The 25,258-nt window shown below is 50.0% G+C and overlaps 4 protein-coding genes across 10 annotated transcripts in view; 2 read left to right on the forward strand and 2 right to left on the reverse strand.

Annotated features, from left to right (window-relative positions):
- ZAN (zonadhesin) overlaps nucleotides 1–6,449 on the reverse strand; it is a 60,260-nt gene extending 53,811 nt beyond the window's left edge. Inside the window, exons 1-3 of the mRNA XM_083580739.1 lie at nucleotides 6,233–6,449; nucleotides 1,744–1,796; nucleotides 556–702 (exon numbers count right to left, since the gene is read on the reverse strand). Coding sequence (XP_083436865.1) covers nucleotides 556–702; nucleotides 1,744–1,796; nucleotides 6,233–6,324 — 292 coding nt within the window. The 5' untranslated portion in view covers nucleotides 6,325–6,449. The remainder of the gene's footprint in view (nucleotides 1–555; nucleotides 703–1,743; nucleotides 1,797–6,232) is intronic.
- The window catches only part of TFR2 (transferrin receptor 2), a 241,654-nt gene that overhangs the window by 66,244 nt on the left and 150,152 nt on the right, over nucleotides 1–25,258 (forward strand). The gene's annotated exons all lie outside the window — the stretch shown is intronic.
- On the reverse strand, nucleotides 11,670–15,152 carry LOC310748493 (meiosis-specific protein MEI4-like; the record flags this gene model as incomplete). The annotated part of the gene is made up of 3 exons (XM_083584324.1): nucleotides 11,670–13,201; nucleotides 13,574–13,735; nucleotides 15,058–15,152. The coding sequence occupies 3 exons, from the start codon at nucleotides 15,150–15,152 to the stop codon at nucleotides 11,851–11,853; spliced, it is 1,608 nt and encodes a 535-aa protein (XP_083440450.1). The 3' UTR covers nucleotides 11,670–11,850.
- GIGYF1 (GRB10 interacting GYF protein 1) overlaps nucleotides 14,085–25,258 on the forward strand; it is a 57,633-nt gene continuing 46,459 nt past the window's right edge. For all 7 annotated transcript variants that reach the window (XM_083580811.1, XM_083580814.1, XM_083580809.1 and 4 more), the window contains exon 1: nucleotides 14,085–14,430. The gene's annotated coding sequence lies outside the window, so the exon portion shown is untranslated. The remainder of the gene's footprint in view (nucleotides 14,431–25,258) is intronic.

Here is a 25,258-nt window from a genome sequence, read left to right on the forward strand (position 1 = left end):
CAGAGAAAGAGTTGAGGTCAATTTGGGAGAGTCAAAATGGCTTCAGGATTGTTCTCCTGTACTAGGACTCATGTACCTACAGTACATGAGTACTGTATGCCTCTCCTGGTATGCCCAGCGGAGGACCTTAAGGTCCACAAATGACAACACTTTGGAGGTCCCAGGTCGCAAGGTGGTTAGGTTGGTCTCAACTAGGGCCAGGGCCTTTTCAGTACTGGCCCCGACTTGGTGGAACGCTCTGTCCCAAGAGACCAGGGCCCTGTGGGACTTGACATCTTTCCGCAGGGCCTGCAAGACAGAGCCTTTCCGCCTGGCCTTTGGTTTGGACTCAGTCTGACCCTTAAGTCTCCCTCCTCTTATGGTTTTGATCTATGGGCTACTTTTAAAATGGGGCTGCATTTTAAATTGCATTTTAACCTGTATTTTAAATTGGTTCCCCCCCATTATGTTTTTATTGTGATTTTATTGGTGTTAGCTGCCCTGAGCCCGGCTCTGGCCGGGGAGGGTGGGGTATAAATAAAAAATTATTATTATTATTAAATTCTGATAACATACTCCGTTCGGGGACCCCTCCTGGTGGTCCAGGGCTCTCCCCGGGCTTCTTCCCCTCTCCTCGGATCCAGTCCCCGCTGTCATCCTTAGGCTGGGTCCAGTCACAGAACGGGCTGCCGGCGTCATCGAAATCGCAGCTGGCGAGGGCGGCTGAGTGGAAAGAGAAGAGGCAAGCATAAGGACCGGCAGCAGCTGCAGGATCCGCACAGGCACCAAGGCCAGACTTCTGCACGACTCCTGCGCTGCAGGGGGCTGGACTAGATGGCCTTGGGGGGATCCCTTCCAACTCCGCAGTTGTGAAGGTTCAACAGCTTCTGCATTTCGGCAGCGGCCCAGGCTGTCTGACCCGGAGGTCCGGGGTGGGGAATGGCGTCGGCAGGGGCATGCAAGCGATGGGGACGCTCTGCACGTGCTCAAGAACAGTTTGGCGGAGCGTGGGCCACGTGCATTGCCTGCGTGGGGATTCCCAGCCTTACTGGATCCCATCCCAAAGGATAAATCAACATGGCGCTGATTAGCCAAAAGTTTCCCAAAATGCTAATGCCGTTGGCAGCTTCGCCCAGAAAAGTCCTCCTTTGCAGCTAGTGGGGTCCAAACTTTTTTCAAAGAGGGCCAGATGTGATGAAGTGAAGGGCCGTGGGGGCCAACCAAAGTTGTTGACCTTTTTTTAGGATTGAAGTAGAAATAGGATCCAAACTGCAGCAGTCTAATTGGTCCTAGAACAATAGAACAATAGGATTCAGAATGCAGCAGTCTGATTGGTCCTAGAACAATAAGATCCAGGATGATTGGTCCGCAGGAGCCGCCCAATCCAACTCCAGGTGGAAGTGGATCTGCAACCTGATTGGCCTACAGGAGAATCCCGGAACTAGCCAATCACATGGGGCCCATTGTCTAAATAATGTATATAAAGCAGACATTTTGGGGGAACTTCCATTCCTCTCTACTATGAGCTGAATAAAGAGCATGAAATCCACACTCGACTCCGAGTATATTTGTTGACCTTTTTTTTAGGGTTGAAGTTGCTGAGGTGTTTTTTTTAGTATTTTACCCCAGGAAATAAACTGCCACAGGGGCCGGATTAGGCCCCTGAAATGGACTTTGGACATGCCTGAGCTTTATATGAGAGTTATATGAGAGAGGGCAGGGGAGCCTTCTAGCCTCGTCCGGAGAGCAGTTGTCGTCACTTACATTTTGCTGCGAAAGGCTTTGGTGGTAGTTCAGCCCCAAGGAACCGATTTGCCCTGAAACAGAGGAATTAAGAGTTAAAAGGGTAAGAACCCCATAACCCTTAAATGCTTCTCGGGTCCCTTCCACAAAAGCAACATGAAGATGTCAACCCAACGGGCTGCAGCTGCGGAAAAGGAGAATTACACACCAGGGATAATTAGGGGAAGAACTGAAAATAAAATTGCTGATATCCCAACGCTTTTAAAACACACTTGGAATACTGTGTGCTGTTATTTTAGCCTCGCCTTATATAGGATGTAGTAGAGCTGGGGAAAGGGTTTAGAAAACGGCAACCAAAATGATGGAGGGGGATGCAGTGACAGCCGCTATGAAGAAGGGCTTCAGCCTTTGGGGGTGTTTAGTTTAGAGAAGAGCCAGGTAAGAGGCGATCGTTGCTCACAAAACGATGCGCAGCACAGAGGAAGTGGATAGAGCAAAAGGTTTTCTCCCTTTCGTCTGACACCAAAACTCACAGACATCCAGTAATGTGGGAAGACTCGGGCAGCTGAAAGAAAGTCCTTTTAGTACTGCATAGTTATAGATACAGGTAGGTAGCCGTGTTGGTCTGCCATAGTCGAAACAAAATAAAAAAATTCTTTTCCAGTAGCACCTTAGAGAACTAAGTTTGTTATTGGTATGAGCTTTCGTGTGCATGCACACTTCAGATACACACAAATGTTCATACGGTAATAAACGAAAATCTGCCCTTATTCCCTTACGGGCGACACAAGAGTCCTTATAGAGTCCTTTGTAGGTTCTCCATCGGTTGGAGAAAATAACAGAGGCCAACCAGAGAATATTGAGAAGCAAAGCAGCTAGTAAGCCTGATCTTTATTGAGCTGTTGCAACAGGGTGCCCCCTTCACACGCAGGAGAAGGAGGACCCCGAACCCAGGTGTGTCCGCCTTTATATAGACATTTTAAATTGCCCACCCTGGAGTCCAAGATCACCCCCAGAAATGTCATACATACATCACAGAAAGGGCGGTCTACAACAGAAATCTGAGTGTGTTGTTCACCTCCTGTCTGGCAGGTTACCTCTTAATGCTTACTTGATTGGATTGCCTGGGGAGCCTGGCCAGTCTTTTGTAATGATAAATCATAGTTCTTAAAATGATCTAACTTAAACATTAACATCCTTAGATCGTCACATTATGAAATTAAACCTATTAATTTATCACTTAGCTTAAATAAAATCCCAAGCCAATTAAGTATCTGCAAGCTGTTTTCAGTTAGAATACAGTATGTTCTTACGTTGCATTATAGCGCAAAGTTCCCCTCCGTGTAGCAGCAAAGATTTACACTGGGGAAGCATTACAGAACGACGACTAAAGAGGAATGTTGTGTGGATGGCCCAGGATAACTTTGCCGCTAAAGCACCACGATTGCATCGAGGGCATGTTGCAGAAAACGCACATACACACAGAAGCCCTCCATCATTTCACAGATCTCAACGCCTTGGGGACATGGCTTCTGTTCTTACGCATCATTACTCAGCACACTTCTCACCTGGTGACCCTGACTCTCCACCTGGGTCTTGCCTTGCTCAAAGTTCAAGGTGGGAGCAAACCAAAGGCCACTGTGAGGATAATACTCTACAGGTTCAGAACAGCCCAGTTGGACTAAGACATAGCAATAAAGTTCAAGGGCCTTTTTGGTAGTGGCGCCCGCCCTGTGGAACTCCCTCCCACCAGATGTCAAAGAGAACAACAACTACCGGACTTTTAGAAGACACCTGAAGGCAGCCCTGTTTAGGGAAGCTTTTAATGTTTGATGTATTACGGTATTTTAATATTTTGTTGGAAGCTGCCCAGAGTGGCTGGGGAAGCCCAGCCAGATGGGCGGGGTATACATTAATAATAATAATAATAATAATGATAATAATAATGAAACGGCAGAGCGATAAATACCAGAAAGTAATGGGCTGAGGTACAGTAAGTGCGGAGGGTGAGGAGGACTCAGTTAAGCGAAGTAGCTTTGCAGGAGCAGAGAGGCTGGGGGCCAGGGTGTCGGGCTTCTCCGGGAATTAAAGAAAGAAGTCTGCTTGGTGCCACAGTCTTGTGACAGGGCCTTTTCGGTGTTGGTTCCCCATTTGTGGAATGCCCTCCCAGTTGAGGAGTATCTTGTCTCTCTCGTTGCTCACTTTTGGGAGGAATTTTAAAACTTTCCTGTTTACCCAGATGTTTTAATGGCTGGAAGATTCTGTTCCAGGCGACCCTGATTTCACTGGGTTCTGGGTACCCCATTTTAAGAGGGATATTGACAAGGTGGAAATTGTGAAGGGCAGACAAGCAGATGAAGGGTCTGGGAACCCAGCCTTGTGAGGAACGGTTGAGGGAGATGGGTATATTTAGCCTGGAGAAGAGAGGACTGAGAGGGTAGCCCCCTTCGAAAATCTAAAGGGCTGTCCCGTGGAAGATGGAGCAAGCTTGTTCTCTGCTGCTCCAGGGGGGAGGACTTGAACTAATGGATTCAAACCGAAAGGAGATTCCGACTAGACTTTCTGAGGATTAAGAGCAGTTCGACAGTGGAATGGACTCCTTCAGGAGGCTGTCAACTTTCTTTCATTGGAAGTTTTCCAACAGAGGTTGGAAGTCCACCTGTCAGCTTGAATTCTTGGAGTATTGGCTGGGAGCTAATGGGAATTGTAGTCCAAAACATCTGTGGTTCACCAGGTCGGGGGAAGGCTGCATTATAGGAGAGGTTAAGGAGAAACTTCCAGAGAGCTTCGCGAGTTCTGGACCATCATCTTATCTGGCATGTCCGCAGGGTTGCCACGAAAATGCAGAGTGTGGTATCCTCTGAACATCCGCTTTCTGTTTGATCAACAAAGGGTCTCCCTTGTTGTGGGGAAAACCAACGCAATATGTTTACTTGCTCTTTACCCTTTTGCTCCCTTTCCTGTCCCCACACCCCAAAGATAGGGGGCTGGAAATCCTTTATGCGTCAAAAGAGCCTGCTGGTTCAGGCCAAAGGGAGCACATCTAGTCTAGCATCCTGTTCACACAGTGGCCAACCAGGTAACCCAAACAGAAGCCCGCAAACAGGATTCGAACGCAAGAGCCCTCTCCCCTTCCTGAAGTTTCCAGCAACCGGTATTCAGAAGCAGTTGCTGCCTCTGACTGTGGAGGCAGAGCTCATGGCTAATAATAATAATAATAATAATAATAATTTATATCCCGCCCTCCCCAGCCGAAGCCGGGCTCACAGTGGCTAACAACAATAAAGTGACACAGCATTCTAAAATAAATTCATTCTAAAATCAATTCAAAATCAAATTAATGGCAACCATTGGGCTAGAGTTCTGTGAGGAGGGGGTCAGACTGTGCCTTGGCCAAAGGCCAGGCGGAACAGCTCTGTCTTGCAGGCCCTGCAGAAAGATGTCAAGTCCTGCAGGGCCCTGTCTCTTGGGACAGAGCGTTCCACCAGATCGGGGCCACAGCCGAAAAAGCCCTGGCTCTGGTTGAGGCCAGCCTAACCTCCCTGTGGCCCAGGACCTCCAAGACGTTTTTGTTTGAAGACCGTAAGGTCCTCCGTGGGACATAGAGGTGGTCCTGTAGGTACGAGGGTCCTAGGCCGTATAGGGCTTTAAAGGTAAAAACCAGCACCGTAAACCTGACCCTGTACTCCACCGGGAGCCAGTGTAGCTGGTATAGCACCAGGTGAATGTGATCCCGCGGCGAGGACCCCGTAAGGAGCCTTGCCATGGCATTCTGCACCCGCTGGAGTTTCTGGGTCAGCTTCAAGGGCAGCCCCACGTAGAGCGAGTTACAATAATCCAGTCTGGAGGTGACCGTCGCGTGGATCACAGTGGCTAGGTCAGGGCGAGAGAGGTAGTAGCCACGGATAGTCCTCTCCTCCTCTGTCAATTTGTCCCATCCTCTTTTAAAGCCATCTAGACTGGTGAACTTCTATTACTGTGTCCAATTATTTTCTATTACTGTGTTCTATTATTAGTGATGTATGGAAGTGAGAGCTGGACCATAAAGAAGGCTGATCGCCGAAGAATGGATGCTTTTGAATTCTGGTGCTGGAGGAGACTCTTGAGAGTCCCATGGACTGCAAGAAGATCAAACCGATCCATTCTGAAGGAAATCAGCCCTGAGTGCTCACTGGAAGGACAGATCCTGAAGCTGAGGCTCCAAGACTTTGGCCACCTCATGAGAAGACTCCCTGGAAAAGACCCTGATGTTGGGAAAGATGGAGGGCGCAAGGAGAAGGGGACGACAGAGGACGAGATGGTGGGACAGTGTTCTCGAAGCTGCCAGCATGAGTTTGACCAAACTGCGGGAGGTAGTGGAAGACAGGAGTGCCTGGCATGCTCTGGTCCAGGGGGTCACGAAGAGGCGGACACCACTAAACGACTAAACAACAATTATTTTCCAGTAACCAAAAGCCGATCCCAGCAGCTCTATCCCCGCATTCCTGCTCCCTTCCACACCGCCTCTCACCTGAACGATTCCCCTCTGGTTTGGCATCCTACAGCAATGCCCTCGAGTACCAGGAGCAACGTCAGGAGGTGCCCGGCTGTCTCCTTGCCCATCCTGTGGGATGCTGGAGCGATCAGGCCGGTGGAAGTGCAACAACCTGTTGATATATCATCTCAGCTCCCCTCCCCATGGGGCAGAGAGCAACAGGAATCACACCCCACGGAGTACCTTTGCCCCGACCATGTTGATTAAACGTGTACCTCCGTTAGCCAGCCCCACCCTGCCCCACCTCCGAAGAGAGCTGTCCATCCACACTTTAAGTCCCGAGTTTCCGTGTGGGGTGGCAACGATCTGGAGGAGAGTGGGCAGGCAGAGATTTTGTGGCACGGGGAAATCTAAGGCAGTTGTTGTTGTTGTTGTTTAGTCGTTTAGTCATGTCCGACTCTTCGTGACCCCCTGGACCAGAGCACGCCAGGCACTCCTGTCTTCCACTGCCTCCCGCAGTTTGGTCAAACTCATGCTGGTCACTTCGAGAACACTGTCCCACCATCTCGTCCTCCGTCGTCCCCTTCTCCTTGCGCCCTCCATCTTTCCCAACATCAGGGTCTTTTCCAGGGAGTCTTCTCTTCTCATGAGGTGGCCAAAGTCTTGGAGCCTCAGCTTTAGGATCTGTCCTTCCAGTCAGCGCTCAGGGCTGATTTCCTTCAGAATGGAATGCCCACCTAGCAGTTCGAAAGCACACCACTGCAAGTAGATAAATAGGTACCGCTCTGGCGGGAAGTTAAACGGTGTAAACTGCTCTGGTTCGCCAGAAGCGGCTTAGTCCTGCTGGCCACATGACCCGGAAGCTGTACGCCGGCTCCCTCGGCCAATAAAGCGAGATGAGCGCCGCAACCCCAGAGTCGACCACGACTGGACCTAGCGGTCAGGGGTCCGCTGCCCCTTTGTCTTGCGGGATGTGGGTGCAAAACAGGTACAGGTGGGGCTGGCCCCACTTGCAAGCTGCAAGCTAATGGATTTCAAAGGGAAACCCCTTCCAGGCTGTCTCCTGGCCTCACTGCGATGACATCAGGTGATTGGCACGTGGGCAGCCCTGCCCACAAGACTTGCGGGTGTCGTTGGGGTGGCAAGACCCCCTCACCCACTGGCCCCGATTCCTCCCCTTCCCGCCCCACAGATCAGGAGACCTGCACCATCTCCGGAGACCCCCACTACGCCACCTACGACGGCCGCCGCTTCGACTTCATGGGCACCTGCACCTACCTGCTTTCCGCCCCCTGCAATGCCACCTCGGGGCTGCCCAACTTCAGGGTGGAGGCCACGAACGAGCACAGAGGGAACAACAAGCAGGTCTCGTACGTCAAGTCCGTCAGCGTGGAGGTCTATGGGACGCGGATTGGGCTGCTCAAGGGGCGCAGAGTCACGGTGAGTCCCTTCCGCCACGTTAGGAATGTCACTGGCCACTGGATCAGGCCAAAGGGGGCCCATCCAGCCCACAGTGGCCAACCAGTTTCAGGATTCATATAACACCGGTCCTGAAAGACCTACACTGGCTCCCAGTGTGTTTCCAAGCACAATTCAAAGTGTTGGTGCTGACCTTGAAAGCCCTTGTTGTTGTTTAGTCGTTTAGTCGTGTCCGACTCTTCGTGACCCCATGGACCAGAGCACGCCAGGCACTTCTGTCTTCCACTGCCTCCCGCAGTTTAGTCAGACTCATGTTTGTAGCTTCGAAGACACTATCCAACCATCTCGTCCTCTGTCGTCCCCTTCTCCTTGTGCCCTCCATCTTTCCCAACACCAGGGTCTTTTCCAGGGAGTCTTCTCTTCTCATGAGGTGGCCAAAGTCTTGGAGCCTCAGCTTCACGATCTGTCCTTCCAGTGAGCACTCAGGGCTGATTTCCTTAAGAATGGATAGGTTTGATCTTCTTGCAGTCCATGGGACTCTCAAGAGTCTCCTCCAGCACCAGAATTCAAAAGCATCAATTCTTCGACGATCAGCCTTCTTTATGGTCCAGCTCTCACTTCCATACATCACTACTGGGAAAACCATAGCTTTGACTATACGGACCTTTGTTGGCAAGGTGATGTCTCTGCTTTTTAAGATGCTGTCTAGGTTGGTCATTGCTTTCCTCCCAAGAAGCAGGCGTCTCTTAATTTCGTGGCTGCTGTCACCATCTGCAGTGATCATGGAACCCAAGAAAGTAAAATCTCTCACTGCCTCCATTTCTTCTCCTTCTATTTGCCAGGAGGTGATGGGACCAGTGGCCATGATCTTCGTTTTTTTGATGTTGAGCTTCAGACCATATTTTGTGCTCTCCTCTTTTACCCTCAATAAAAGGTTCTTTAATTCCTCCTCACTTTCTGCCATCAAGGTTGTGTCATCTGCATATCTGAGGTTGTTGATATTTCTTCCAGCAATCTTAATTCCGGCTAGGGATTCATCCAGCCCAGCCTTTCGCATGATGAATTCTGCATATAAGTTAAATAACCAGGGAGACAGTATACAGCCTTGTCGTACTCCTTTCCCAATTTTGAACCAATCAGTTGTTCCATATCCAGTTCTAACTGTAGCTTCTTGTCCCACATAGAGATTTCTCAGGAGACAGATGAGGTGATCAGGCACTCCCATTTCTTTAAGAACTTGCCATAGTTTGCTGTGGTCAACACAGTCAAAGGCTTTTGCATAGTCAATGAAGCAGAAGTAGATGTCTTTCTGGAACTCTCTAGCTTTCTCCATAATCCAGCGCATGTTTGCAATTTGGTCTCTGGTTCCTCTGCCTCTTCGAAATCCAGCTTGCACTTCTGGGAGTTCTCGGTCCACATACTGCTTGAGCCTTCCTTGTAGAATTTTAAGCATAACCTTGCTAGCGTGTGAAATGAGTGCAATTGTGCGGTAGCTAGAGCATTCTTTGGCGCTGCCCTTCTATGGGATTGGGATGTAGACTGATCTTCTTCAATCCTCTGGCCACTGCTGAGTTTTCCAAACTTGCTGGCATATTGAGTGTAGCACCTTAACAGCATCATCTTTTAAAATTTTAAATAGTTCAGCTGGAATACCGTCACTTCCACTGGCCTTGTTATTTGCAGTGCTTTAAAACTCTACAATTCAATGGTTCTATCTGCTCCGCACCCTAAACTGCTCACATTTGCAAATCTCGCCACCAGGATTCTAAGCCAGATTGTGCCACACACGATTGATGGGATGAAGCAAATGAAAGCTCAGCATCTTAATCTCAGGATTCTGGGTTTGAGCCCCATGCAGGACAAAAGAATCCTCAATTGCAGGGGGTTGAACTCGATGACCCTCGTGGTCCGTTCCAATGCTACAATTCTAGGGGGTGGGAGATTAGATAACACAAATCTAATGTCACCCCCTAGAAAGAATTTAATGCGCAGAATAGGGGGCCTTCATTTGCAGTTTTGCTGACGTGCGAACACTGGAGAGCAGCAACACAGCCTATGTTTAAAGCACCCCTCCAATAATCCTGGGATCTCAGGTTGGTTAAGGGTGCTGGGAATGGTAGCTCTGTGAGGATTAAGCTACAGTTCCCAGGATTCTGTGTGTGTGTGTGTGCTTTAAACGGTGTGTATAAGGGACGTGGGTGGCGCTGTGGGTTAAACCACAGAGCCTAGGACTTGCCGATCAGAAGGTCGGTGGTCCGAATCCCCGCGACAGGGTGAGCTCCCGTTGCTCGGTCCCTGCTCCTGCCAACCTAGCAGTTCGAAAGCACGTCAAAAGTGCAAGTAGATAAATAGGTACCACTCCAGTGGGAAGGTAAGCAGCGTTTCCGTGTGCAGCTCTGGTTCGCCAGAAGCAGCTTAGTCATGCTGGCCACATGACCCGGAAGCTGTACGCCGGCTCCCTCGGCCAATAAAGCGAGATGAGCGCCGCAATCCGAGTCGGCCACGACTGGACCTAATGGTCAGGGGTCCCCTTTACGCAGCCATATATTGAAAAGCAGAGGAACACTGCAAGGCACTGCAAAGTCTCCCAGCCTTTCAGCGAGTGCTGATGTGTTAGACTCAGGGCTGGGCAGAGAAGGGTGGCAGCGATACCTTCCAAGCCTCTTGCGTGCCAAGGATGTGTCACGGTGACTGAACCTTGGGATGGATCCAGGGGAACCCTTTGCCATCGTCACCAACAGATAAGAGATAGAGAACATCATCTTGGGGCAACCACCCATAATAAATTAGGTTGGGCCGATAAACAAATTGCAACACATTGCTGTTTCCATGACTGCCTGCATTCCTTCTTGGGACACCTAGCTAGGGCAGCGGACAGCCTTGTCTCCCTGCAGTGCAAGAATCATCCCTGAAAAGCAGCAACTCCCTGCACCGTCGGCTGGTTTTGGTTCTGCCACTCCTTGGATCAAGGGTGGGCATCCAGACCTTGCTAGACTACAACTCCCATCAGAAATCCTGGCTGAGTATGTTAGTTGTGGCCCAAAACAGCTGAAAAGCACTATTGCGCTGGACCAAAATATGCTTTTTTTGGTCTTGCACTCTCTGTGAATCAGCTGGCTCGCACCGGAATGTCAAATGGCAATCGTTTTTTGGTCTTGTGTTCTTGCCTGAGTCAGCTGCTTCCCACGAGAGCTCGGGACCAAAAAAAATGAGCATACTCATTTTGATCAGTGAGATGTTGGCGGGTATAGTCCCTTGACTGTCCGCCAAGCCCACTTCCCACCATTTCCCTTCTTTCTGGTTGTGGGTTTCTCACAGGGTCATCTGGCTGGCCACTGTGAGAACAGGATGCTGAGATAATTGGGCTGCCCTTTTGCCCGATTCAGCTGCTGCTGCTGGGGTTCTTCTTGTGTTCATACCTTGCTTTCTCCTCTGTCTTTCCAAGAGATTTGTCGCAGAGAGCTGGACCATAAAGAAGGCTGATCGCCGAAGAATGGATGCTTTTGAATTCTGGTGCTGGAGGAGACTCTGGAGAGTCCCATGGACTACAAGAAGATCAAACCTCTCCATTCTGAAGGAAATCAGCCCTGAGTGCTGACTGGAAGGACAGATCCTGAAGCTGAGGCTCCAAGACTTTGGCCACCTCATGAGAAGAGAAGACTCCCTGGAAAAGACCCTGATGTTGGGAAAGATGGAGGGCGCAAGGAGAAGGGGACGATGGAGGATGAGATGGTGGGACAGTGTTCTCGAAGCTACCAGCATGAGTTTGACGAAACTCTGGGAGGCAGTGGAAGACAGGAGTGCCTGGCGTGCTCTGGTCCAGGGGGTCATGAAGAGTCGGACACGACTAAACAACTAAACAACGACAACTGACTGGTACAAACATCAGAACGTCTCTTTTCAAACACGTGCAAGCTGCTTTTTTCCAGCATGTTCAAAAGCGGGTTTACGGCAACAAAATGGAAAGCTGAATCAAAATAAAACCACAGCTCATGCGTCCATCAAATGTTTATTACGGTCAACCGGCCACTGAAGGAGTACAAAATATTTTTTAAAAATACAAAATTGAAAGAACAAAAGGTGAAAACTTGGGAACGAACAAAGTTAAAAACCCTGCAGTCATAGACTTTATTTATTTAATCCCATGCTCTTTATGATGGCAATCCCATTTCCTTGCAGTGGTGGACATTGCTCAGTCCCGGCTAGCCTCATTTTCCAGGCTCAGTCATGAACTGCTACAAAGCAGGCCAGCTTCTTCCACCAGTCTGCGTGTGTCCCACATTCAAGAGAGTGCCTAGTCGCCATAAATAAATACAGAACAAGGGAAATTCATCGCAGAGGTGAAAAATGGCTTGGTCAAGTTTCTGCAGAAACATCTTCTTCTCTTCCCCGTCGCAGCCTGAAGAGGCAGCAACATTTCCCCGCTCTGTCCCTGTTTCAAGAAGCTGTTCCAATGCTCTACACAGAAAGAAAATATTTTCATATCGTGTGTCGCGCCCAGCTTGAATCTCATCGCCATGCTGCAACTCATCAGCAAATCGGCTGACTTCTCTGAAGAGCAGGAATGTTGTGTGCCTTCTCAATCTGTTGCATTGTCCTATCGAAACAAGGGCATGGGATATAGACTCCTGCACCTGAAATCTGTTGAGGTGGCTACTGTTCAATACAATGTCTATGAGTCTTTCCACAGAGTCTTCCAGCTTCTTAAGACACTTCCCCAAAATCTGTCCAGATACATCAGCATCGCTTAATAACTCGGTTATGACGGCACAAACTGTCCGAGTCATAAAATCTGAGAAGGTCACTTCGGGGAAACTATAGGCAGCAACCAGGCCATCGAGCAACCGAGAGAAAGAATCAGATATTGCGGAAGAATCCCTTCCGAGTTTTCCCAAGTCTGTTTTTAGACCTCCATGCTCCGCCAGCCGCTTGAGCTCAAGGAAACGTCGTAGGAACTGTATGTGAGGAACCAAAGACCTGCTTGGGCCGGCACGGGAGGAAGCCAACATGGACAATACGGATGAAGTGTCGGATGCAGGACCGCGCTCGCTGTGGCCGAAGGCAGTTGAGGCATCTTGTGTGTCCGCCAGGTCGTCGTTTGAGACGCTGCACCCGGAATCTTCAAAATGGCCGGAGCGATCATCCGCAAGGACAGGGGCCAGAGCTTCATTGCTGGCGACGGCTGGATCCCCGTTCTCCAAACCGAACCCCGGGTAAACTTTGCTCAGGAGGAGCTGCTGCCTCAGGCGAACCACTTCCGCTTCCAAAGCTTCCACTCGCAATTTCTCCCGGGGATCCTTTCCGGACACTATCCTGGCCAGGTGCTCCGCGTGCTCCTTGCCGCTTACGCCAGGCGGCTTCGAACGCAAGACCGCCAAAGCCAGGGCCAGGCGCGAGGCTTCCAGGAACCACGATGCGCCTCCGCCATCTCCTGTCCCCAAAAGCGGAGGCCCCGGGGTCCGGCCTGAAGTGGGGGTCAGTTGCCATAATACAGCCCCCAGGCGCTCCTGGCCTCGTCGGTCAGAAGGCCCAAGGCCGCTGGAGAGTGCCAGGGTGGCCCGAGGCAGAGACGGCCCCAAAAGGCCCCTTTTAGAGAATTGTTTTCTAATTTTTCCCCTTGGTTATATGCATTTTCTTCTGTTGTAAATATGTATGTTTTCTAATTTGTACTTGATAAAAATTATTTAATTTTTTTTTAAAAAAGGCCCTTTTTCTGCACAATTGCTCATAAACAAGGACTCCTTGCTTCTTAAACTGTGTGGCTTTAACGGCCGGTATTAATTGTACTTTTTAGGGCGTGTGTGCAAAAAAATAATAATTATACAGCTCATATAAAATATATTCGTTATGTTTACATGTTACATGTTTATATATACTTATATAAATATGATATATAAATCTATATAAGGTATATATGGCCGTATTTATATCTCTATATAAATACCTATAGGCACCTACACAGGGTTTTTATTACGATTATTTTTTTCCAAATTGGGGCCATAATCCGCGGCCTTTGGAGCCTCCTCCTCCTCCCCCGGGGCTATTTCTACCGCGCCCTTGAGAGGCGCCTCAGGGCGGCCTACAAGGCCCCGGAGCGGGAACCGCCTCAGCGACACGTGACTTCGAAGAGAGGGGGGGAAAAAAAAAAGGGAACAGGCCCCGCCTCCCGCTGGGGGAGACGCTCGACTCTTTTTTCAAACTATTTTCTCTTCGCGGGCGTCATTTTTCGGCGTGACGGCGTCAGAGCGAAGCGCATGACGTCATCGCCGCAGCCAGGTTCGCCGAGGGGGCGGGGAAAAAAAAAAGCGCCTCGGGCGCGCGCGCGCGTCACGTGATACGTCTCGGCGACCGAGCGTGCCACTCCAGCTTCGGCCTTGGTCACGTGACGCTGAGGCGCGGCGCGGGCCTCCCTCTTCAACTCTCGAGGGGAGTCGGGTAAGCGCGCGCATGCGCACGGGGAAAAAAAACGCGCGCACGTGACAAGCGTGAAAGGGAAACGGGACGCCGGTCGCTCACGTACGGAGGCGCGACCGCGCCTGCGCGACGCCTCGGGTTTTTGTTTTTTTTAACCTTCTCTACCCGCCTTTCCCCCGCCACGTGACCTCGCCTCCTCCCCGGCCTGCCTTTGGGCGCCCGCGTCACGTGACCGGGAGGAGGGCGGCCATCTTGGTTACAAACACAAACAAGCGGCGAGAGGAGGAAGGAGAGCGAGAGAAGCGGAGCCGTAGACGCCGCTGCGGCCTCCTCCTCTTTCCCCTCTCCCGTCCCCCCCTCTCCTCCTCCTCCTCCACCCCGCGCGCGCGGAGCAGTTGCGGGTAAGAGACGCCGAGGGGCCGCCGCCGCCCCCCCTCCTCCTCCTCCCCCCGTCGCCATGGGAACCGGGGAGCCCCCACCCCACTCCTCCCTCGGGGCCCCGCCCTCCCCCGTCGCCATGGAGAGGGGCTCCCCCCTTCGCAACACCCCCCAAAACACACACACGCCGCCCAGGGAGAGCGAGGGCCCCGCCCCCTCCGGTCCCCGGGCCGCCCCTCCCCCCTCTCCTGCGGAGGCGCCTCATGGAGACGCAGGGGACCCCCCCCCCCATAAAAAAGTGCCGGGCGTCAGCGTCCTGGGAGCCTTTGCATTGCGCCTCCCCTTCCCCTGCACGCCCTTCCTTTTTAAAAAAACGGGGGGGGGTCCCTCTGCTGCACCCCCGGACCCCCCTCGCTCTCGTGCATGGCGGCGGAGGTCGTCCTGCTGCGCGTGCATGCAAAGCCCCGATGCCTCCTGCTCTCGCTGCTGCAAAAAAAAAAAGCCCAACCCATTCGCCTTGCATCCCTGATTGCATTGTGCCCTTGCCGCGGAGGCCCGTGGCACGTTTTTGCAAGCAGGGGGGGGGAAGCCCCTGGGGCAGGACGGACTTGAGACTCTGCCCACCCGCCCCTGCTACCCCTAGGGCTCGCCCTGCGGTTCCCCGGTGCCCGTGCAAAGAGGAAGGGTGCGGGGCGGCTCCGGCGCCCCTGAAGGCTTTGCCGCTTCGCCACTCCCCTCCTGTCATGCTTGCGGAGACCTCGAAATGACGCTGGCTGCAAGGGAATTGCCGTGGTTCCCTGCAACGCTCCCTGTTCCTTAGGAAGAGATTTGGGGGGGGGGGGCGCGTGCGCGCGCGCGCAGAGCAGAGAGATCCGCAGTTCGGTGGAGTTCCAAGTTCAGTGTTGGGACAGGATCCTGTAAGGTCACCAGCCTGCAGAAAGCTATTGCATGACAGACAAACGCTTCTTGGGCAAGGCAGAGTGAAGATAGATACTGTGGCATTCTCTTGCTAAGTGACCCGTAATAATTTGCATCCACAAACTCTGGGGCCAAAATGCCTTTGAGAAGCCGAGTGTGATATGTGGGGTTTTGGGAGTCCTGGTTTCCTTTCTTTTAGTCTCCTCCTCAAATATTATTCCCTTCCTGCCTGTTGAGTTAGTTTTGATGCCACCTCCTTATAAAGTTTGGGTGTCTAACTCGCACGTGGGCATCTGTGTATTGAAGTTTTCTGTAGCAGGGCACAATGTTTTGACCTGTGCGGCAACAGCTTCTGTTGCCTGGGCTGTGTGGCTGGTTTGCTGAAGAGAACCTCTGGCGGGAAACGGTGATTATCTGCAACCGTATAATGTGGTAGCAAAAAACTCCTTTAAGAGATTTTAAAAGGCAGTTTGGCAGTGGGGAGTTGATTACTTATTTGTGGAAACGGTCAATACAGTGGTACCTCGGGTTACATACGCTTCAGGTTACATACGCTTCAGGTTACAGAGTCTGCTCACCCAGAAATAGTACCTCGAGTTAAGAACTTTGCTTCAGGATGAGAACAGAAATCGTGCTCCGGCTGCGCAGCAGGAGGCCCCATTAGCTAAAGTGGTGCTCCAGGTTAAGAACAGTTTCAGGTTAAGAACGGACCTCCAGAACAATTAAGTACTTAACCCGAGGTACCACTGTATAGGAATACCTCGCTCCCAGTATTACAGCCTTGGGACATACCCTGAATGCCAGTGTACTTGGTTGTGGGTGGCTTGTGTTGAAGTCTGGCTTTCTGGCCAACAAGCTCTTGTTCTGCTATAAAGCCAGGGGCATGTGTGTGGTGCTGGTTGCCATATCTGAAACAGATACAGCAGGACTGGAGTGTGTATGGCAGGGGTAGGCAACCTAAAGCCCGTGGGCTGGATGTGGCCCAATCGCCTTTTCAATCTGGCCTGCGGACGGTCTGGGAATCAGCGTGTTTTTACATGAGTAGAATGTGTCCTTTTATTTAAAATGCATCTCTGGGTTATTTGCGGGGCATAGGAATTTGTTCATTTTTTCCCTTCAAAATACAGTCCGGCCCACCACATGGTCTGAGGGACGGTGGACCGGCCCGCGGCTGAAAAAGGTTGCTGACCCCTGGTGTATGGTGTAGGCAACGCTGAGTTAGGCAGAGCAACGGTATGACTCTGTATAAGGTGGCTTTCTATGCAAACCATCAGAGAGCAGATATATTTTGGAGATTTTTTACCTGTTGGGGGGAAATAAACAGAGAATAGATTTTTGAAAGCTGTACACAGTGCTGGGAGTGTTGAATAGATTCACCCATTGTTAGACCACAATGCAGCGGATGCAAAGATAGTGGCTGGCCTGACTGCAGCAACTCACTTTCAACCTTCTGTGGTCTAAAAGGGAAAGGGAAAACACGCTTTCTTTCTTTTTAAAGAGAAGCCTCTTCCTGCCTGGAGGTGGTGACAAGTTGACATGTCTGTTATTAGGTTGTGGTGGACACATTTCTTTAGAGTGCTATTAACCTGTGGAATTCATTGCTGCAGGGTATAGTAACTTCCTCCATGCTAGGTGGACTTGCGTACGGCCATCAGCGGCAGTCACCACCCATTCCTCAATTGAGAAGCCATTTCTCCCATTAGTAAATTTTGGTTTAGTTATTTTCATAATATTGTTTTTGGGATCTTGGCAGTTGTGTGGTGTTCAGATAGTCTTCTGATATGCGCAGTTGTGCCTGGCAGAGGACGACAGCTTGTGTTCCCTGGTGTTGTGTGGTGGTTCTCTGTTGCTTCTTCTTGAGTTGGTGCTTCGTTGGCCAACCTGGTCTGGTGGGGCTCTTCCGTTCTTTGAATGGTGGGCAGACAGTTCTGAGGCCACATCTGCACAGAGGAAGGAAAGTAAAACAGTCCTTTGAGTTGAGTTTTAGGCACTCGGAAGACGAGCTCACCAAGATACATCCTTCCTGGATTTCTAGCGTCTGTGATCGGAAGAAAAATATTTCCCCTGATGAAACCACACTTCATTAGGGGTCATGATTAATCAGATTGCTACAGACACGGCCACTTAATCCATTATTGTTCTGCAGCCACTAGTGGCCAGATCACACCCAGGGGGTGTGGTCCTGGATTGAGTTCACACAATTAACTGTGCTAACCCATGGTTGTTTGAACTTGCAAAAGGGTGGCCAAAATGGCAAAAGGGACCAGAGTTTTGCAGCGCTGAAACAGCAAATGCGCATGGAGTGCCTTTCACTCGGCTTATGCCCCCTCCTGTGTGGAGAGAGCTTGTTGCAGCTCTGGTGGTGGCCTTTGGGTTAGGCGTCTGCAATGCACTGTGCATAGTGCAGCCTAGGACCCACGTACCTACGGGACCGCCTCTCCTGGTATGCCCCACGGAGGACCTTAAGGTCCACAAATGACAACATTTTGGAGGTCCCAAGTCACAAGGTGGTTAGGTTGGTCTCAGCTAGGGCCAGGGCCTTTTCAGCACTGGCCCCGACTTGGTGGAACGCTCTGTCACAAGAGACCAGGGCCCTGTGGGACTTGACATCTTTCTGCAGGGCCTGCAAGACAGAGCTGTTCCGCCTGGCCTTTGGTTTGGACTCAGTCTGACCCTTATGTTTCCCTCCTCTTATGGTTTTGATCTATGGGCTACTTTTAAAATGAGGGTGCATTTTAAATTTTTAACCTGTATTTTAAATTGCCCCCCCCCCCAATGTTTTTACTGAAATTTTATTGGTGTTAGCCGCCCTGAGCCTGGCTCTGGCCGGGGAGGGCAGGGTATAAATAAAATTTATTATTATTATTATTATTATTATTATTATTATTTTGAAGACTTCCTGGAAACAGCACCGAGTTCAAAACACAGCCACCTAAGGCTGCTAATTGGGACCTGGCACTGGCAACTTTTCTCAGTGAGGCTTCAGAAGCCCCACTGGCCTCTGGTCTGGTGAAAGCTGTATCTAAAGCAGGCATAGGCAAACTCGGCCTCCACATGTTTTGGGACTACATCTCCCATCATCCCTAGCTAGCAGGACCAGTGGTCAGGGATGATGGGAGTTGTAGTCTCAAAACATTTGGAGGGCCAAGTTTGCCTATGCCTGATCTAAAGCAAGGTCTTCTTGTGGCGCTCTCTCGCCATGGAGCCGTGCTTCATGCTTCGGCTAATTAATATCCTTGCTATATTGAACTGAAGGTGGTGTAGTAAAGTTTTAAATAAAGTAAAAAAACAAAAGCACATGGAGACTGTGGACAGTCCTCTGGGGATTTTTGGCTCTGTGTTGTGTCCTGGGTCCAAACTCTCTTCCTGCACATAGGAAGGTCTTGTCCCAGCCTAAGCTCATGTGTAAATTGCCTTGAGACGGTGGTTTAGAAGGTGATTAATAAATCAGTGATAATAACAGTAGTACAGGGATGCTGGTGGCACTGTGGGTTAAACCACAGTCTAGGACTTGCCAATCAGAAGGTCGGCGGTTCGAATCCCCGCAACGGGGTGAGCTCCCGTTGCTTGGTCCCTGCTCCTGCCAACCTAGCAGTTCGAAAGCATGTCAACATGCAAGTAGATAAATAGGTACCACTCCAGTGGGAAGGTAAGCAGCGTTTCCGTGCACTGCTCTGGTTCGCCAGAAGCGGCTTAGTCCCGCTGGCCACATGACCCGGAAGCTGTACGCCGGCTCCCTCAGCCAATAAAGCGAGATGAGCGCCGCAACCCCAGAGTTGGCTGGACCTAATGGTCAGGGGTCCCTTTACCTTTAACAGTAGTACAGAGGTACCTCGGTTTAAGTACTTAATTCGTTCTGGAGGTCTGTTCTTAACCTGAAACTGTTCTTAACCTGAAACACCACTTTAGCTAATGGGGCCTCCTGCTGCTGCCGTGTGATTTCTGTTCTCATCCTGAAGCAAAGTTCTTAACCCGAGGTACTATTTCTGTGTTCGCGGAGTCTGTAACCTGAAGCGTATGTAACCTGAGGTACCACTGTAGCAAGCTTGGAAATGCTGGCCCAGGTCCCAGCATTAAAACCAGCCTTTGACCAACCTGGTGCCTTGCATATCTTGGACTACATCTCCCATCATGCCCAGCCAGCAGAGTTGTGTAGTGCTGGGGCTGATGAGATGTGCAGCCCCAAATGCCTGGAGGGCACCAGTCTGGGGAAAGCTGATTCAAGAAAGGCATTGTGGATGAGGGGACACTGAGGAGCCACATTCTCCGTTGGCAAGCAAAGTCAGCCAGAGTGCATATATGTTCATTGCAGCGCCAGGATCCTTGTCGGTCTGAAGTGCTAAATGGTGTGTGACAAGCCAAATATTATATATTAGAAGCGATTAAAAAGTTGAGATGCATAATATATGGGCCGTGGTTCTTCGGTGCCTGTTAGGAATTCCTTGATTTTCCATAAATGGTTTTTCCTTGTGTTTCAAGTCATTGGGTTTCTCTTCGCCTCACCTCTGGAAAGGGCAGGCAGCATCACCAAGGGGCTGGAGCGATGTTTGGACGTTGGGAAAGGTTTTGATGTTTGGGGCTTTCCGTTTAGGGAAATGGCTAGTAAGGCTGGGGGACGACATGATAGAGGCGTGTTAAGATTACGCACAATGTGAGGAAAGCAGCTAGGGTCATCGTATGATTGACGAACGTTGGAAGTTTCAGGAGAGTGAGGAGAAAGTCCTTCGTAACAGCACATGGTTAAGCTCTGTCATTTGGTCTTTCTAGGTCAGTGGTGTCAAAACTTGTTTCAAAGAGGGCCAGATTTGATGAAGTGAAGGGCCATGGGTGCCAACCACAGTTGTTGACTTTTTTTTTTAGGATTTTACCCCAGGAAATAAACTGCCACAGGGGCCGGGTTAAACTGACCGGTGGGCCGGATTAGGCCCCCGAAACAGACTTTGAACATGCTTGTGCTAATTGTACTGGAGTCTACCATCTTGCTTTTAAAGGAGAATTAGGTAAAGTCATGGAAGAGAAGGCTCTGATTACCTCTGCTGCTGAAGGCCGTATATCGCTGAACAGTAAAGGAACGTAGGTGGCGCTGTGGTCTAAACCACTGAGCCTCTTGGGCTTGCCGATCAGAAGGTCGGCGGCTCGAATCCCCGCAACGGAGTGAGCTCCTGTTGCTCTGTCCCAGCTCCTGCCAACCTAGCAGTTCCAAAGCACACCTGCGCAAGTAGATAAATAGGTACCACTGTGGCGGGGAGGTAAACGGCATTTCCATGCGCTCTGGTTTCCGTCACGGTATCCCGTTGCACCAGTAGCGGTTTAGTCCTGCTGCTCACATGAGCCGGAAAGCTGTCGGTGGACAAACGCCACAACCCCATAGTCGCCTTTGATTGGACTTAACCGTCCAAGAGTCCTTTTACCTTGTCTCTGAACACCAGATCCTGGGAATCCCAAGTGGGGAGGGGGATTCTGTTGTTGCGCTTAGGTCCTGCTTGCAGATTTCCCTTTGGAACATCTGGTTGACCAGAGTGAGAACAGGATTCTGAGCTAGATTGGGAGCTTGGTGGGCCTTTGGCCTGGTCCAGCTGCTCTGCTTTAGGGCTCATCTTATGGACTCTGGATAAATAGTTCCGTTCTAAAGAATTGATTGGTAAACTTTAGGAAGAATCCCGGGTGGTATTTCAAGATGATTGAAGGGAGTGAATGATCCAGATAAATAGCAACACACTTCAAAAATATTGTGCATGTAAAAATAATAGAGTTGGTTGTTCCTTCTGTTTGGTCAGCCAGCATCTTCCGTTCGGGCTGCTCTGTCCAGTCTAGACATGAAACCTCTGTCTGTGTCTGAGAGGGAAGAGGTGGTTGGGAAGCTGGATCTGCAAGCAGACTTCCCTCCGGTGGTGGGGATGATGATGATGATGATATTAATAATAAAATTTTATTTATACCACACCCTCCCTGGCCAGAGCCGGGCTCAGGGCGGCTAACACCAGTAAAATTACAATTAAAAAACCCAATTTAAAATACAGGTTAAAATATAATTTAAAATGCAGCCTCATTTTAATTGTAGCCCATAGATCAAGACCATAAGGGGAGGGAAACCTAAGGGTCAGACTGAGTCCAAACCAAAGGCCAGGCGGAACAGCTCTATCTTGCAGGCCCTGCAGAAAGATGTCAAGTCCCGCAGGGCCCTAGTCTCTTGGGACAGAGCGTTCCACCAAGTCGGGGCCAGTACTGAAAAGTTGAGACCAATCTAACCACCTTGCGACTTGGGACCTCCAAAATGTTGTCATTTGTGGACCTTAAGGTCCTCCGCGGGGCATACCAGGAGAGGCGGTCCTGTAGGTACGTGGGTCCTAGGGCTTTGAAGGTCAAAGCCAGCACCTTAAACCTGACCCTGTACTTCACCGGGAGCCAGTGCAGTTAGTAAAGCACTGGATGAATGTGATCCCACGGCAAGGAGCCCATAAGGAGCCTCGCTGCTGGAGTTTCTGGGTCATCTTCAAGGGCAGCCCCGTGTAGAGCAAGTTACAATAATCAAGCCTGGAGGTGACTATCGTATGGATCACTGTGGCCAAATCAGGGCAAGAAAGGTGCATTTATTGCACTTCTTATGTGCGTTTCATCCTGGGGCGCCTGTGTTGGGTTTGTTGTTGTTGTTTAGTCGTTTAGTCGTGTCCGCCTCTTTGTGACCCCCTGGACCAGAGCACGCCAGGCACTCCTGTCTTCCACTGCCTCCCGCAGTTTGGTCAAACTCATGCTGGTAGCTTCAAGAACACTGTCCCACCATCTCGTCCTCCGTCGTCCCCTTCTCCTTGCGCCCTCCATCTTTCCCAACATCAGGGTCTTTTCCAGGGAGTCTTCTCTTCTCCTGAGGTGGCCAAAGTCTTGGAGCCTCAGCTTCAGGACCTGTCCTTCCAGTGAGCACTCAGGGCTGATTCCCTTCAGAATGGAGAGGTTGGATCTTCTTGGTTGGGTTTACAACAATATAAAATGCAACATTTAAATTGGTTCAAAAATCTTTGCAACCAGAAGAACAGTAAGGTGCAGTCATACAAAATATTGTGAGCGCTGACCATGGTTCTCTTTCCTACTGTATTTTGGATCTCCTGCCGTAAGCCTTGTTCTCCTTCAACCCCTCTCAGCTAAGGGAGCTGGGCATGTTTAGCCTGGAGAAGAGGAGGTTAAGGGGTGATATGATAGCCATGTTCAAATATATAAAAGGATGTCACATAGAGGAGGGAGAAAGGTTGTTTTCTGCTGCTCCAGAGAAGCGGACACGGAGCAATGGATCCAAACTACAAGAAAGAAGATTCCACCTCAACATTAGGAAGAACTTCCTGACAGTAAGAGCTGTTTGACAGTGGAATTTGCTGCCAAGGAGTGTGGTGGAGTCTCCTTCTTTGGAGGTCTCTAAGCAGAGGCTTGACAACCATATGTCAGGAGTGCTCTGATGGTGTTTCCTGCTTGGCAGGGGGTTGGACTCGATGGCCCTTGTGGTCTCTTCCAACTCTAGGATTCTTTGATTCTATGATAGCTGCCCCCTTAAGTGCATTTCAGGTGTTGTATGTGGCGCTCAAGAGACAGGTGGAGTTGGGAGCCTGCCAGGCTGGACTTGGCCAGGCTCTCTTTGCTCCAGGCAAAGTCTGGTTTCCTTCATTGTTTGCTCCACTCATCCGCTGTCAGCGGAAAGGTTCATGCAGCAGTGCTTTATTCTGAGCTACTGCAAAGCACCCTGCCCATCGTCTCAGCTGCGTGGCTGTCCTTGCGGAATTATTTGGTAGCCTTCGCTTCGTCACTTGCGTGGAGTTTTTGTCCGCTCTGAAGCTCTGGTCGTGGAACCAATATCACAACATGGACTTCAGACCGGTTTGGGGCGATACGTTGATATATTGGCCAGCCCCAGTTTCCCAACCAGGTGCCCGTTTTCGGAAGCCGGAAAGCAGGACCTGGGTGCGAGAGTGCTCTGCTCTCCTGTGGTTTCCAGCAACTGGTATTCAGAAGCTGTGGGAGTGGAACGAAGATGAGGGTTAGTAGCCATTGATGTTGAAGTTTTACTTACATGACCAGAGTCTCTTCTTGATTTATATTCTACCATCCAGGATTTGGGGCTGGCTATTCTTTAATAATAATAATGATAATAATGACGATGATAATAATAGTAATAATAATAATAATTACAGCACACATATAGACAGTTTGACACCCCCCCCCCCGTCCCTAGGTTCCTCTGTGCCTTTGGCCTTGCAGGACAGGAGAGAGGGAGGAAGGCTTCTTAAAGAATTGGCTCCTTGTGGTCAGAGGACGTGGGACACTTCTTGAAAGTTGGAACTGAACAGGCACCATACAACTGTACTACAATAGGAATAAAACTTTCTCTCCCTTGAGAGTGAGCGAGCAAAAGAGTACCTTGTTGTTGTTGATGATGATGATTCCTATTTTAAAAAATACATTTTTATTGCTTTTTTTAACATATCATTTCCAACCATCATTTAACACAATTTCTTATCTTATACAATATTTCAGACTTCCGTCAACCACCTGTGAAGATTTTCCGTTCTTTATTCCTTGTTCTGCACTGTTCTGCATTTCTTAATTTCAACTATTATTTTTAATTATCATTGACCAATAATTCACATCCTGGTCTTTCTCGCAATATTTCAAATAATCCTCCTTACAGAACTTTTTGCAGTCCTGCTGGCGTAATCTGTTCATTACAATTGCTTTTCAAATAGTTCAAATATTTGCTCCAGTCTTCTAAGGATCTCTGGTCCCGCAGGTTTCGAATCCCTCCTGTTAATTTATCTAATTCTGCGTAGTCCATTAATTTTATCTGCCATTCTTGCTGATGATGATTCCAATTCACTTTAATGTCCTATGGTCCGAGGCTGAACTTTTGATGTTCCCATGGTGGTGGTGGTGATTGGGGGGTGGGGGGCTCTTGTCTCTTTAGTTCTCCTGCTTGTTGGGTATTTGTGAGCCGCCGATGAAAAGAACAAGCCATTCTGAGATACCCAGCCTAGCATTTTGTTTCAAAGAGTTTCCGTTTTCTGTGGGTGAAGAGCTCTGGGTGCTGCCAAGCAGGTACCTCCGAGAAGCCCACAAGCTGCCCACGGAGGTGACTGAATGCTCCCAAACTTTGAAAAGGTGCAGGAAGGAGCAACCTAAATGATCAAAAGGCCAGAGGAAGCTGTAGGCTCAGTGGGATTGTCCAGTGAAACTGAATGATGGAGGATTCAGGACGCACCAAGGAAGATATTCTCACATGGCACATGTTAAAAATGTAAAAATTCGCCAACACCATCAAATCATAGAATTGCAGGGACCCCGAGAGTTATCAGGTCCAACTAGATCATAAACGGCACGTGGCCATCCAGCCTCTGCTTAAAAACACTGCCACCTCTCGTGGAATCTGTCCCACTGTCAAACAGAGCTTGCAGTCAGAAAGGTATTCAGGGTATTTAGTCGGAATCGCCTTCCTTGTCATTTGAATCCGTTTGGATCCTGCCCTCTGGAGCAGCAGAAAACAAGCTTGCTCCATCTTCCATGTGATGACAGCCCTTCAGATACTTGAAGATGGCTGTCCTGTCTCAGTCTTCTCTTTTCCAGGCTGAACATACCCAACTCCCTCAAACGTTCCTCATCAGGCTTGGTTTCCAGACCCTTGATCATCCTGGTCTCCCTCCTCTGCACACCTTCCTGCTTGTCGGCGTCCTTCTTAACTTGTGGTGCCCAGAACTGGACACAGGATTCCAGGTGGGGTCTGACCAAGGCAGAATAGAGTGGTACTATTACTTCCCTTGATGGGGACACTAGACTTCCATTGATGCAGCCTAGAATAGCATTGTCTTTGTCCATGGAGTGGACAGCATCTTAAAAAGCCAAGACATCACCTTGCCAACAAAAGTCCGTATAGTTACAGCTATGGTTTTCCCAGTAGTG

Source organism: Podarcis filfolensis (genome assembly GCF_964270895.1).
Source record: "Podarcis filfolensis genome assembly, chromosome: 13".
Classification (NCBI taxonomy): domain Eukaryota; kingdom Metazoa; phylum Chordata; class Lepidosauria; order Squamata; family Lacertidae; genus Podarcis; species Podarcis filfolensis.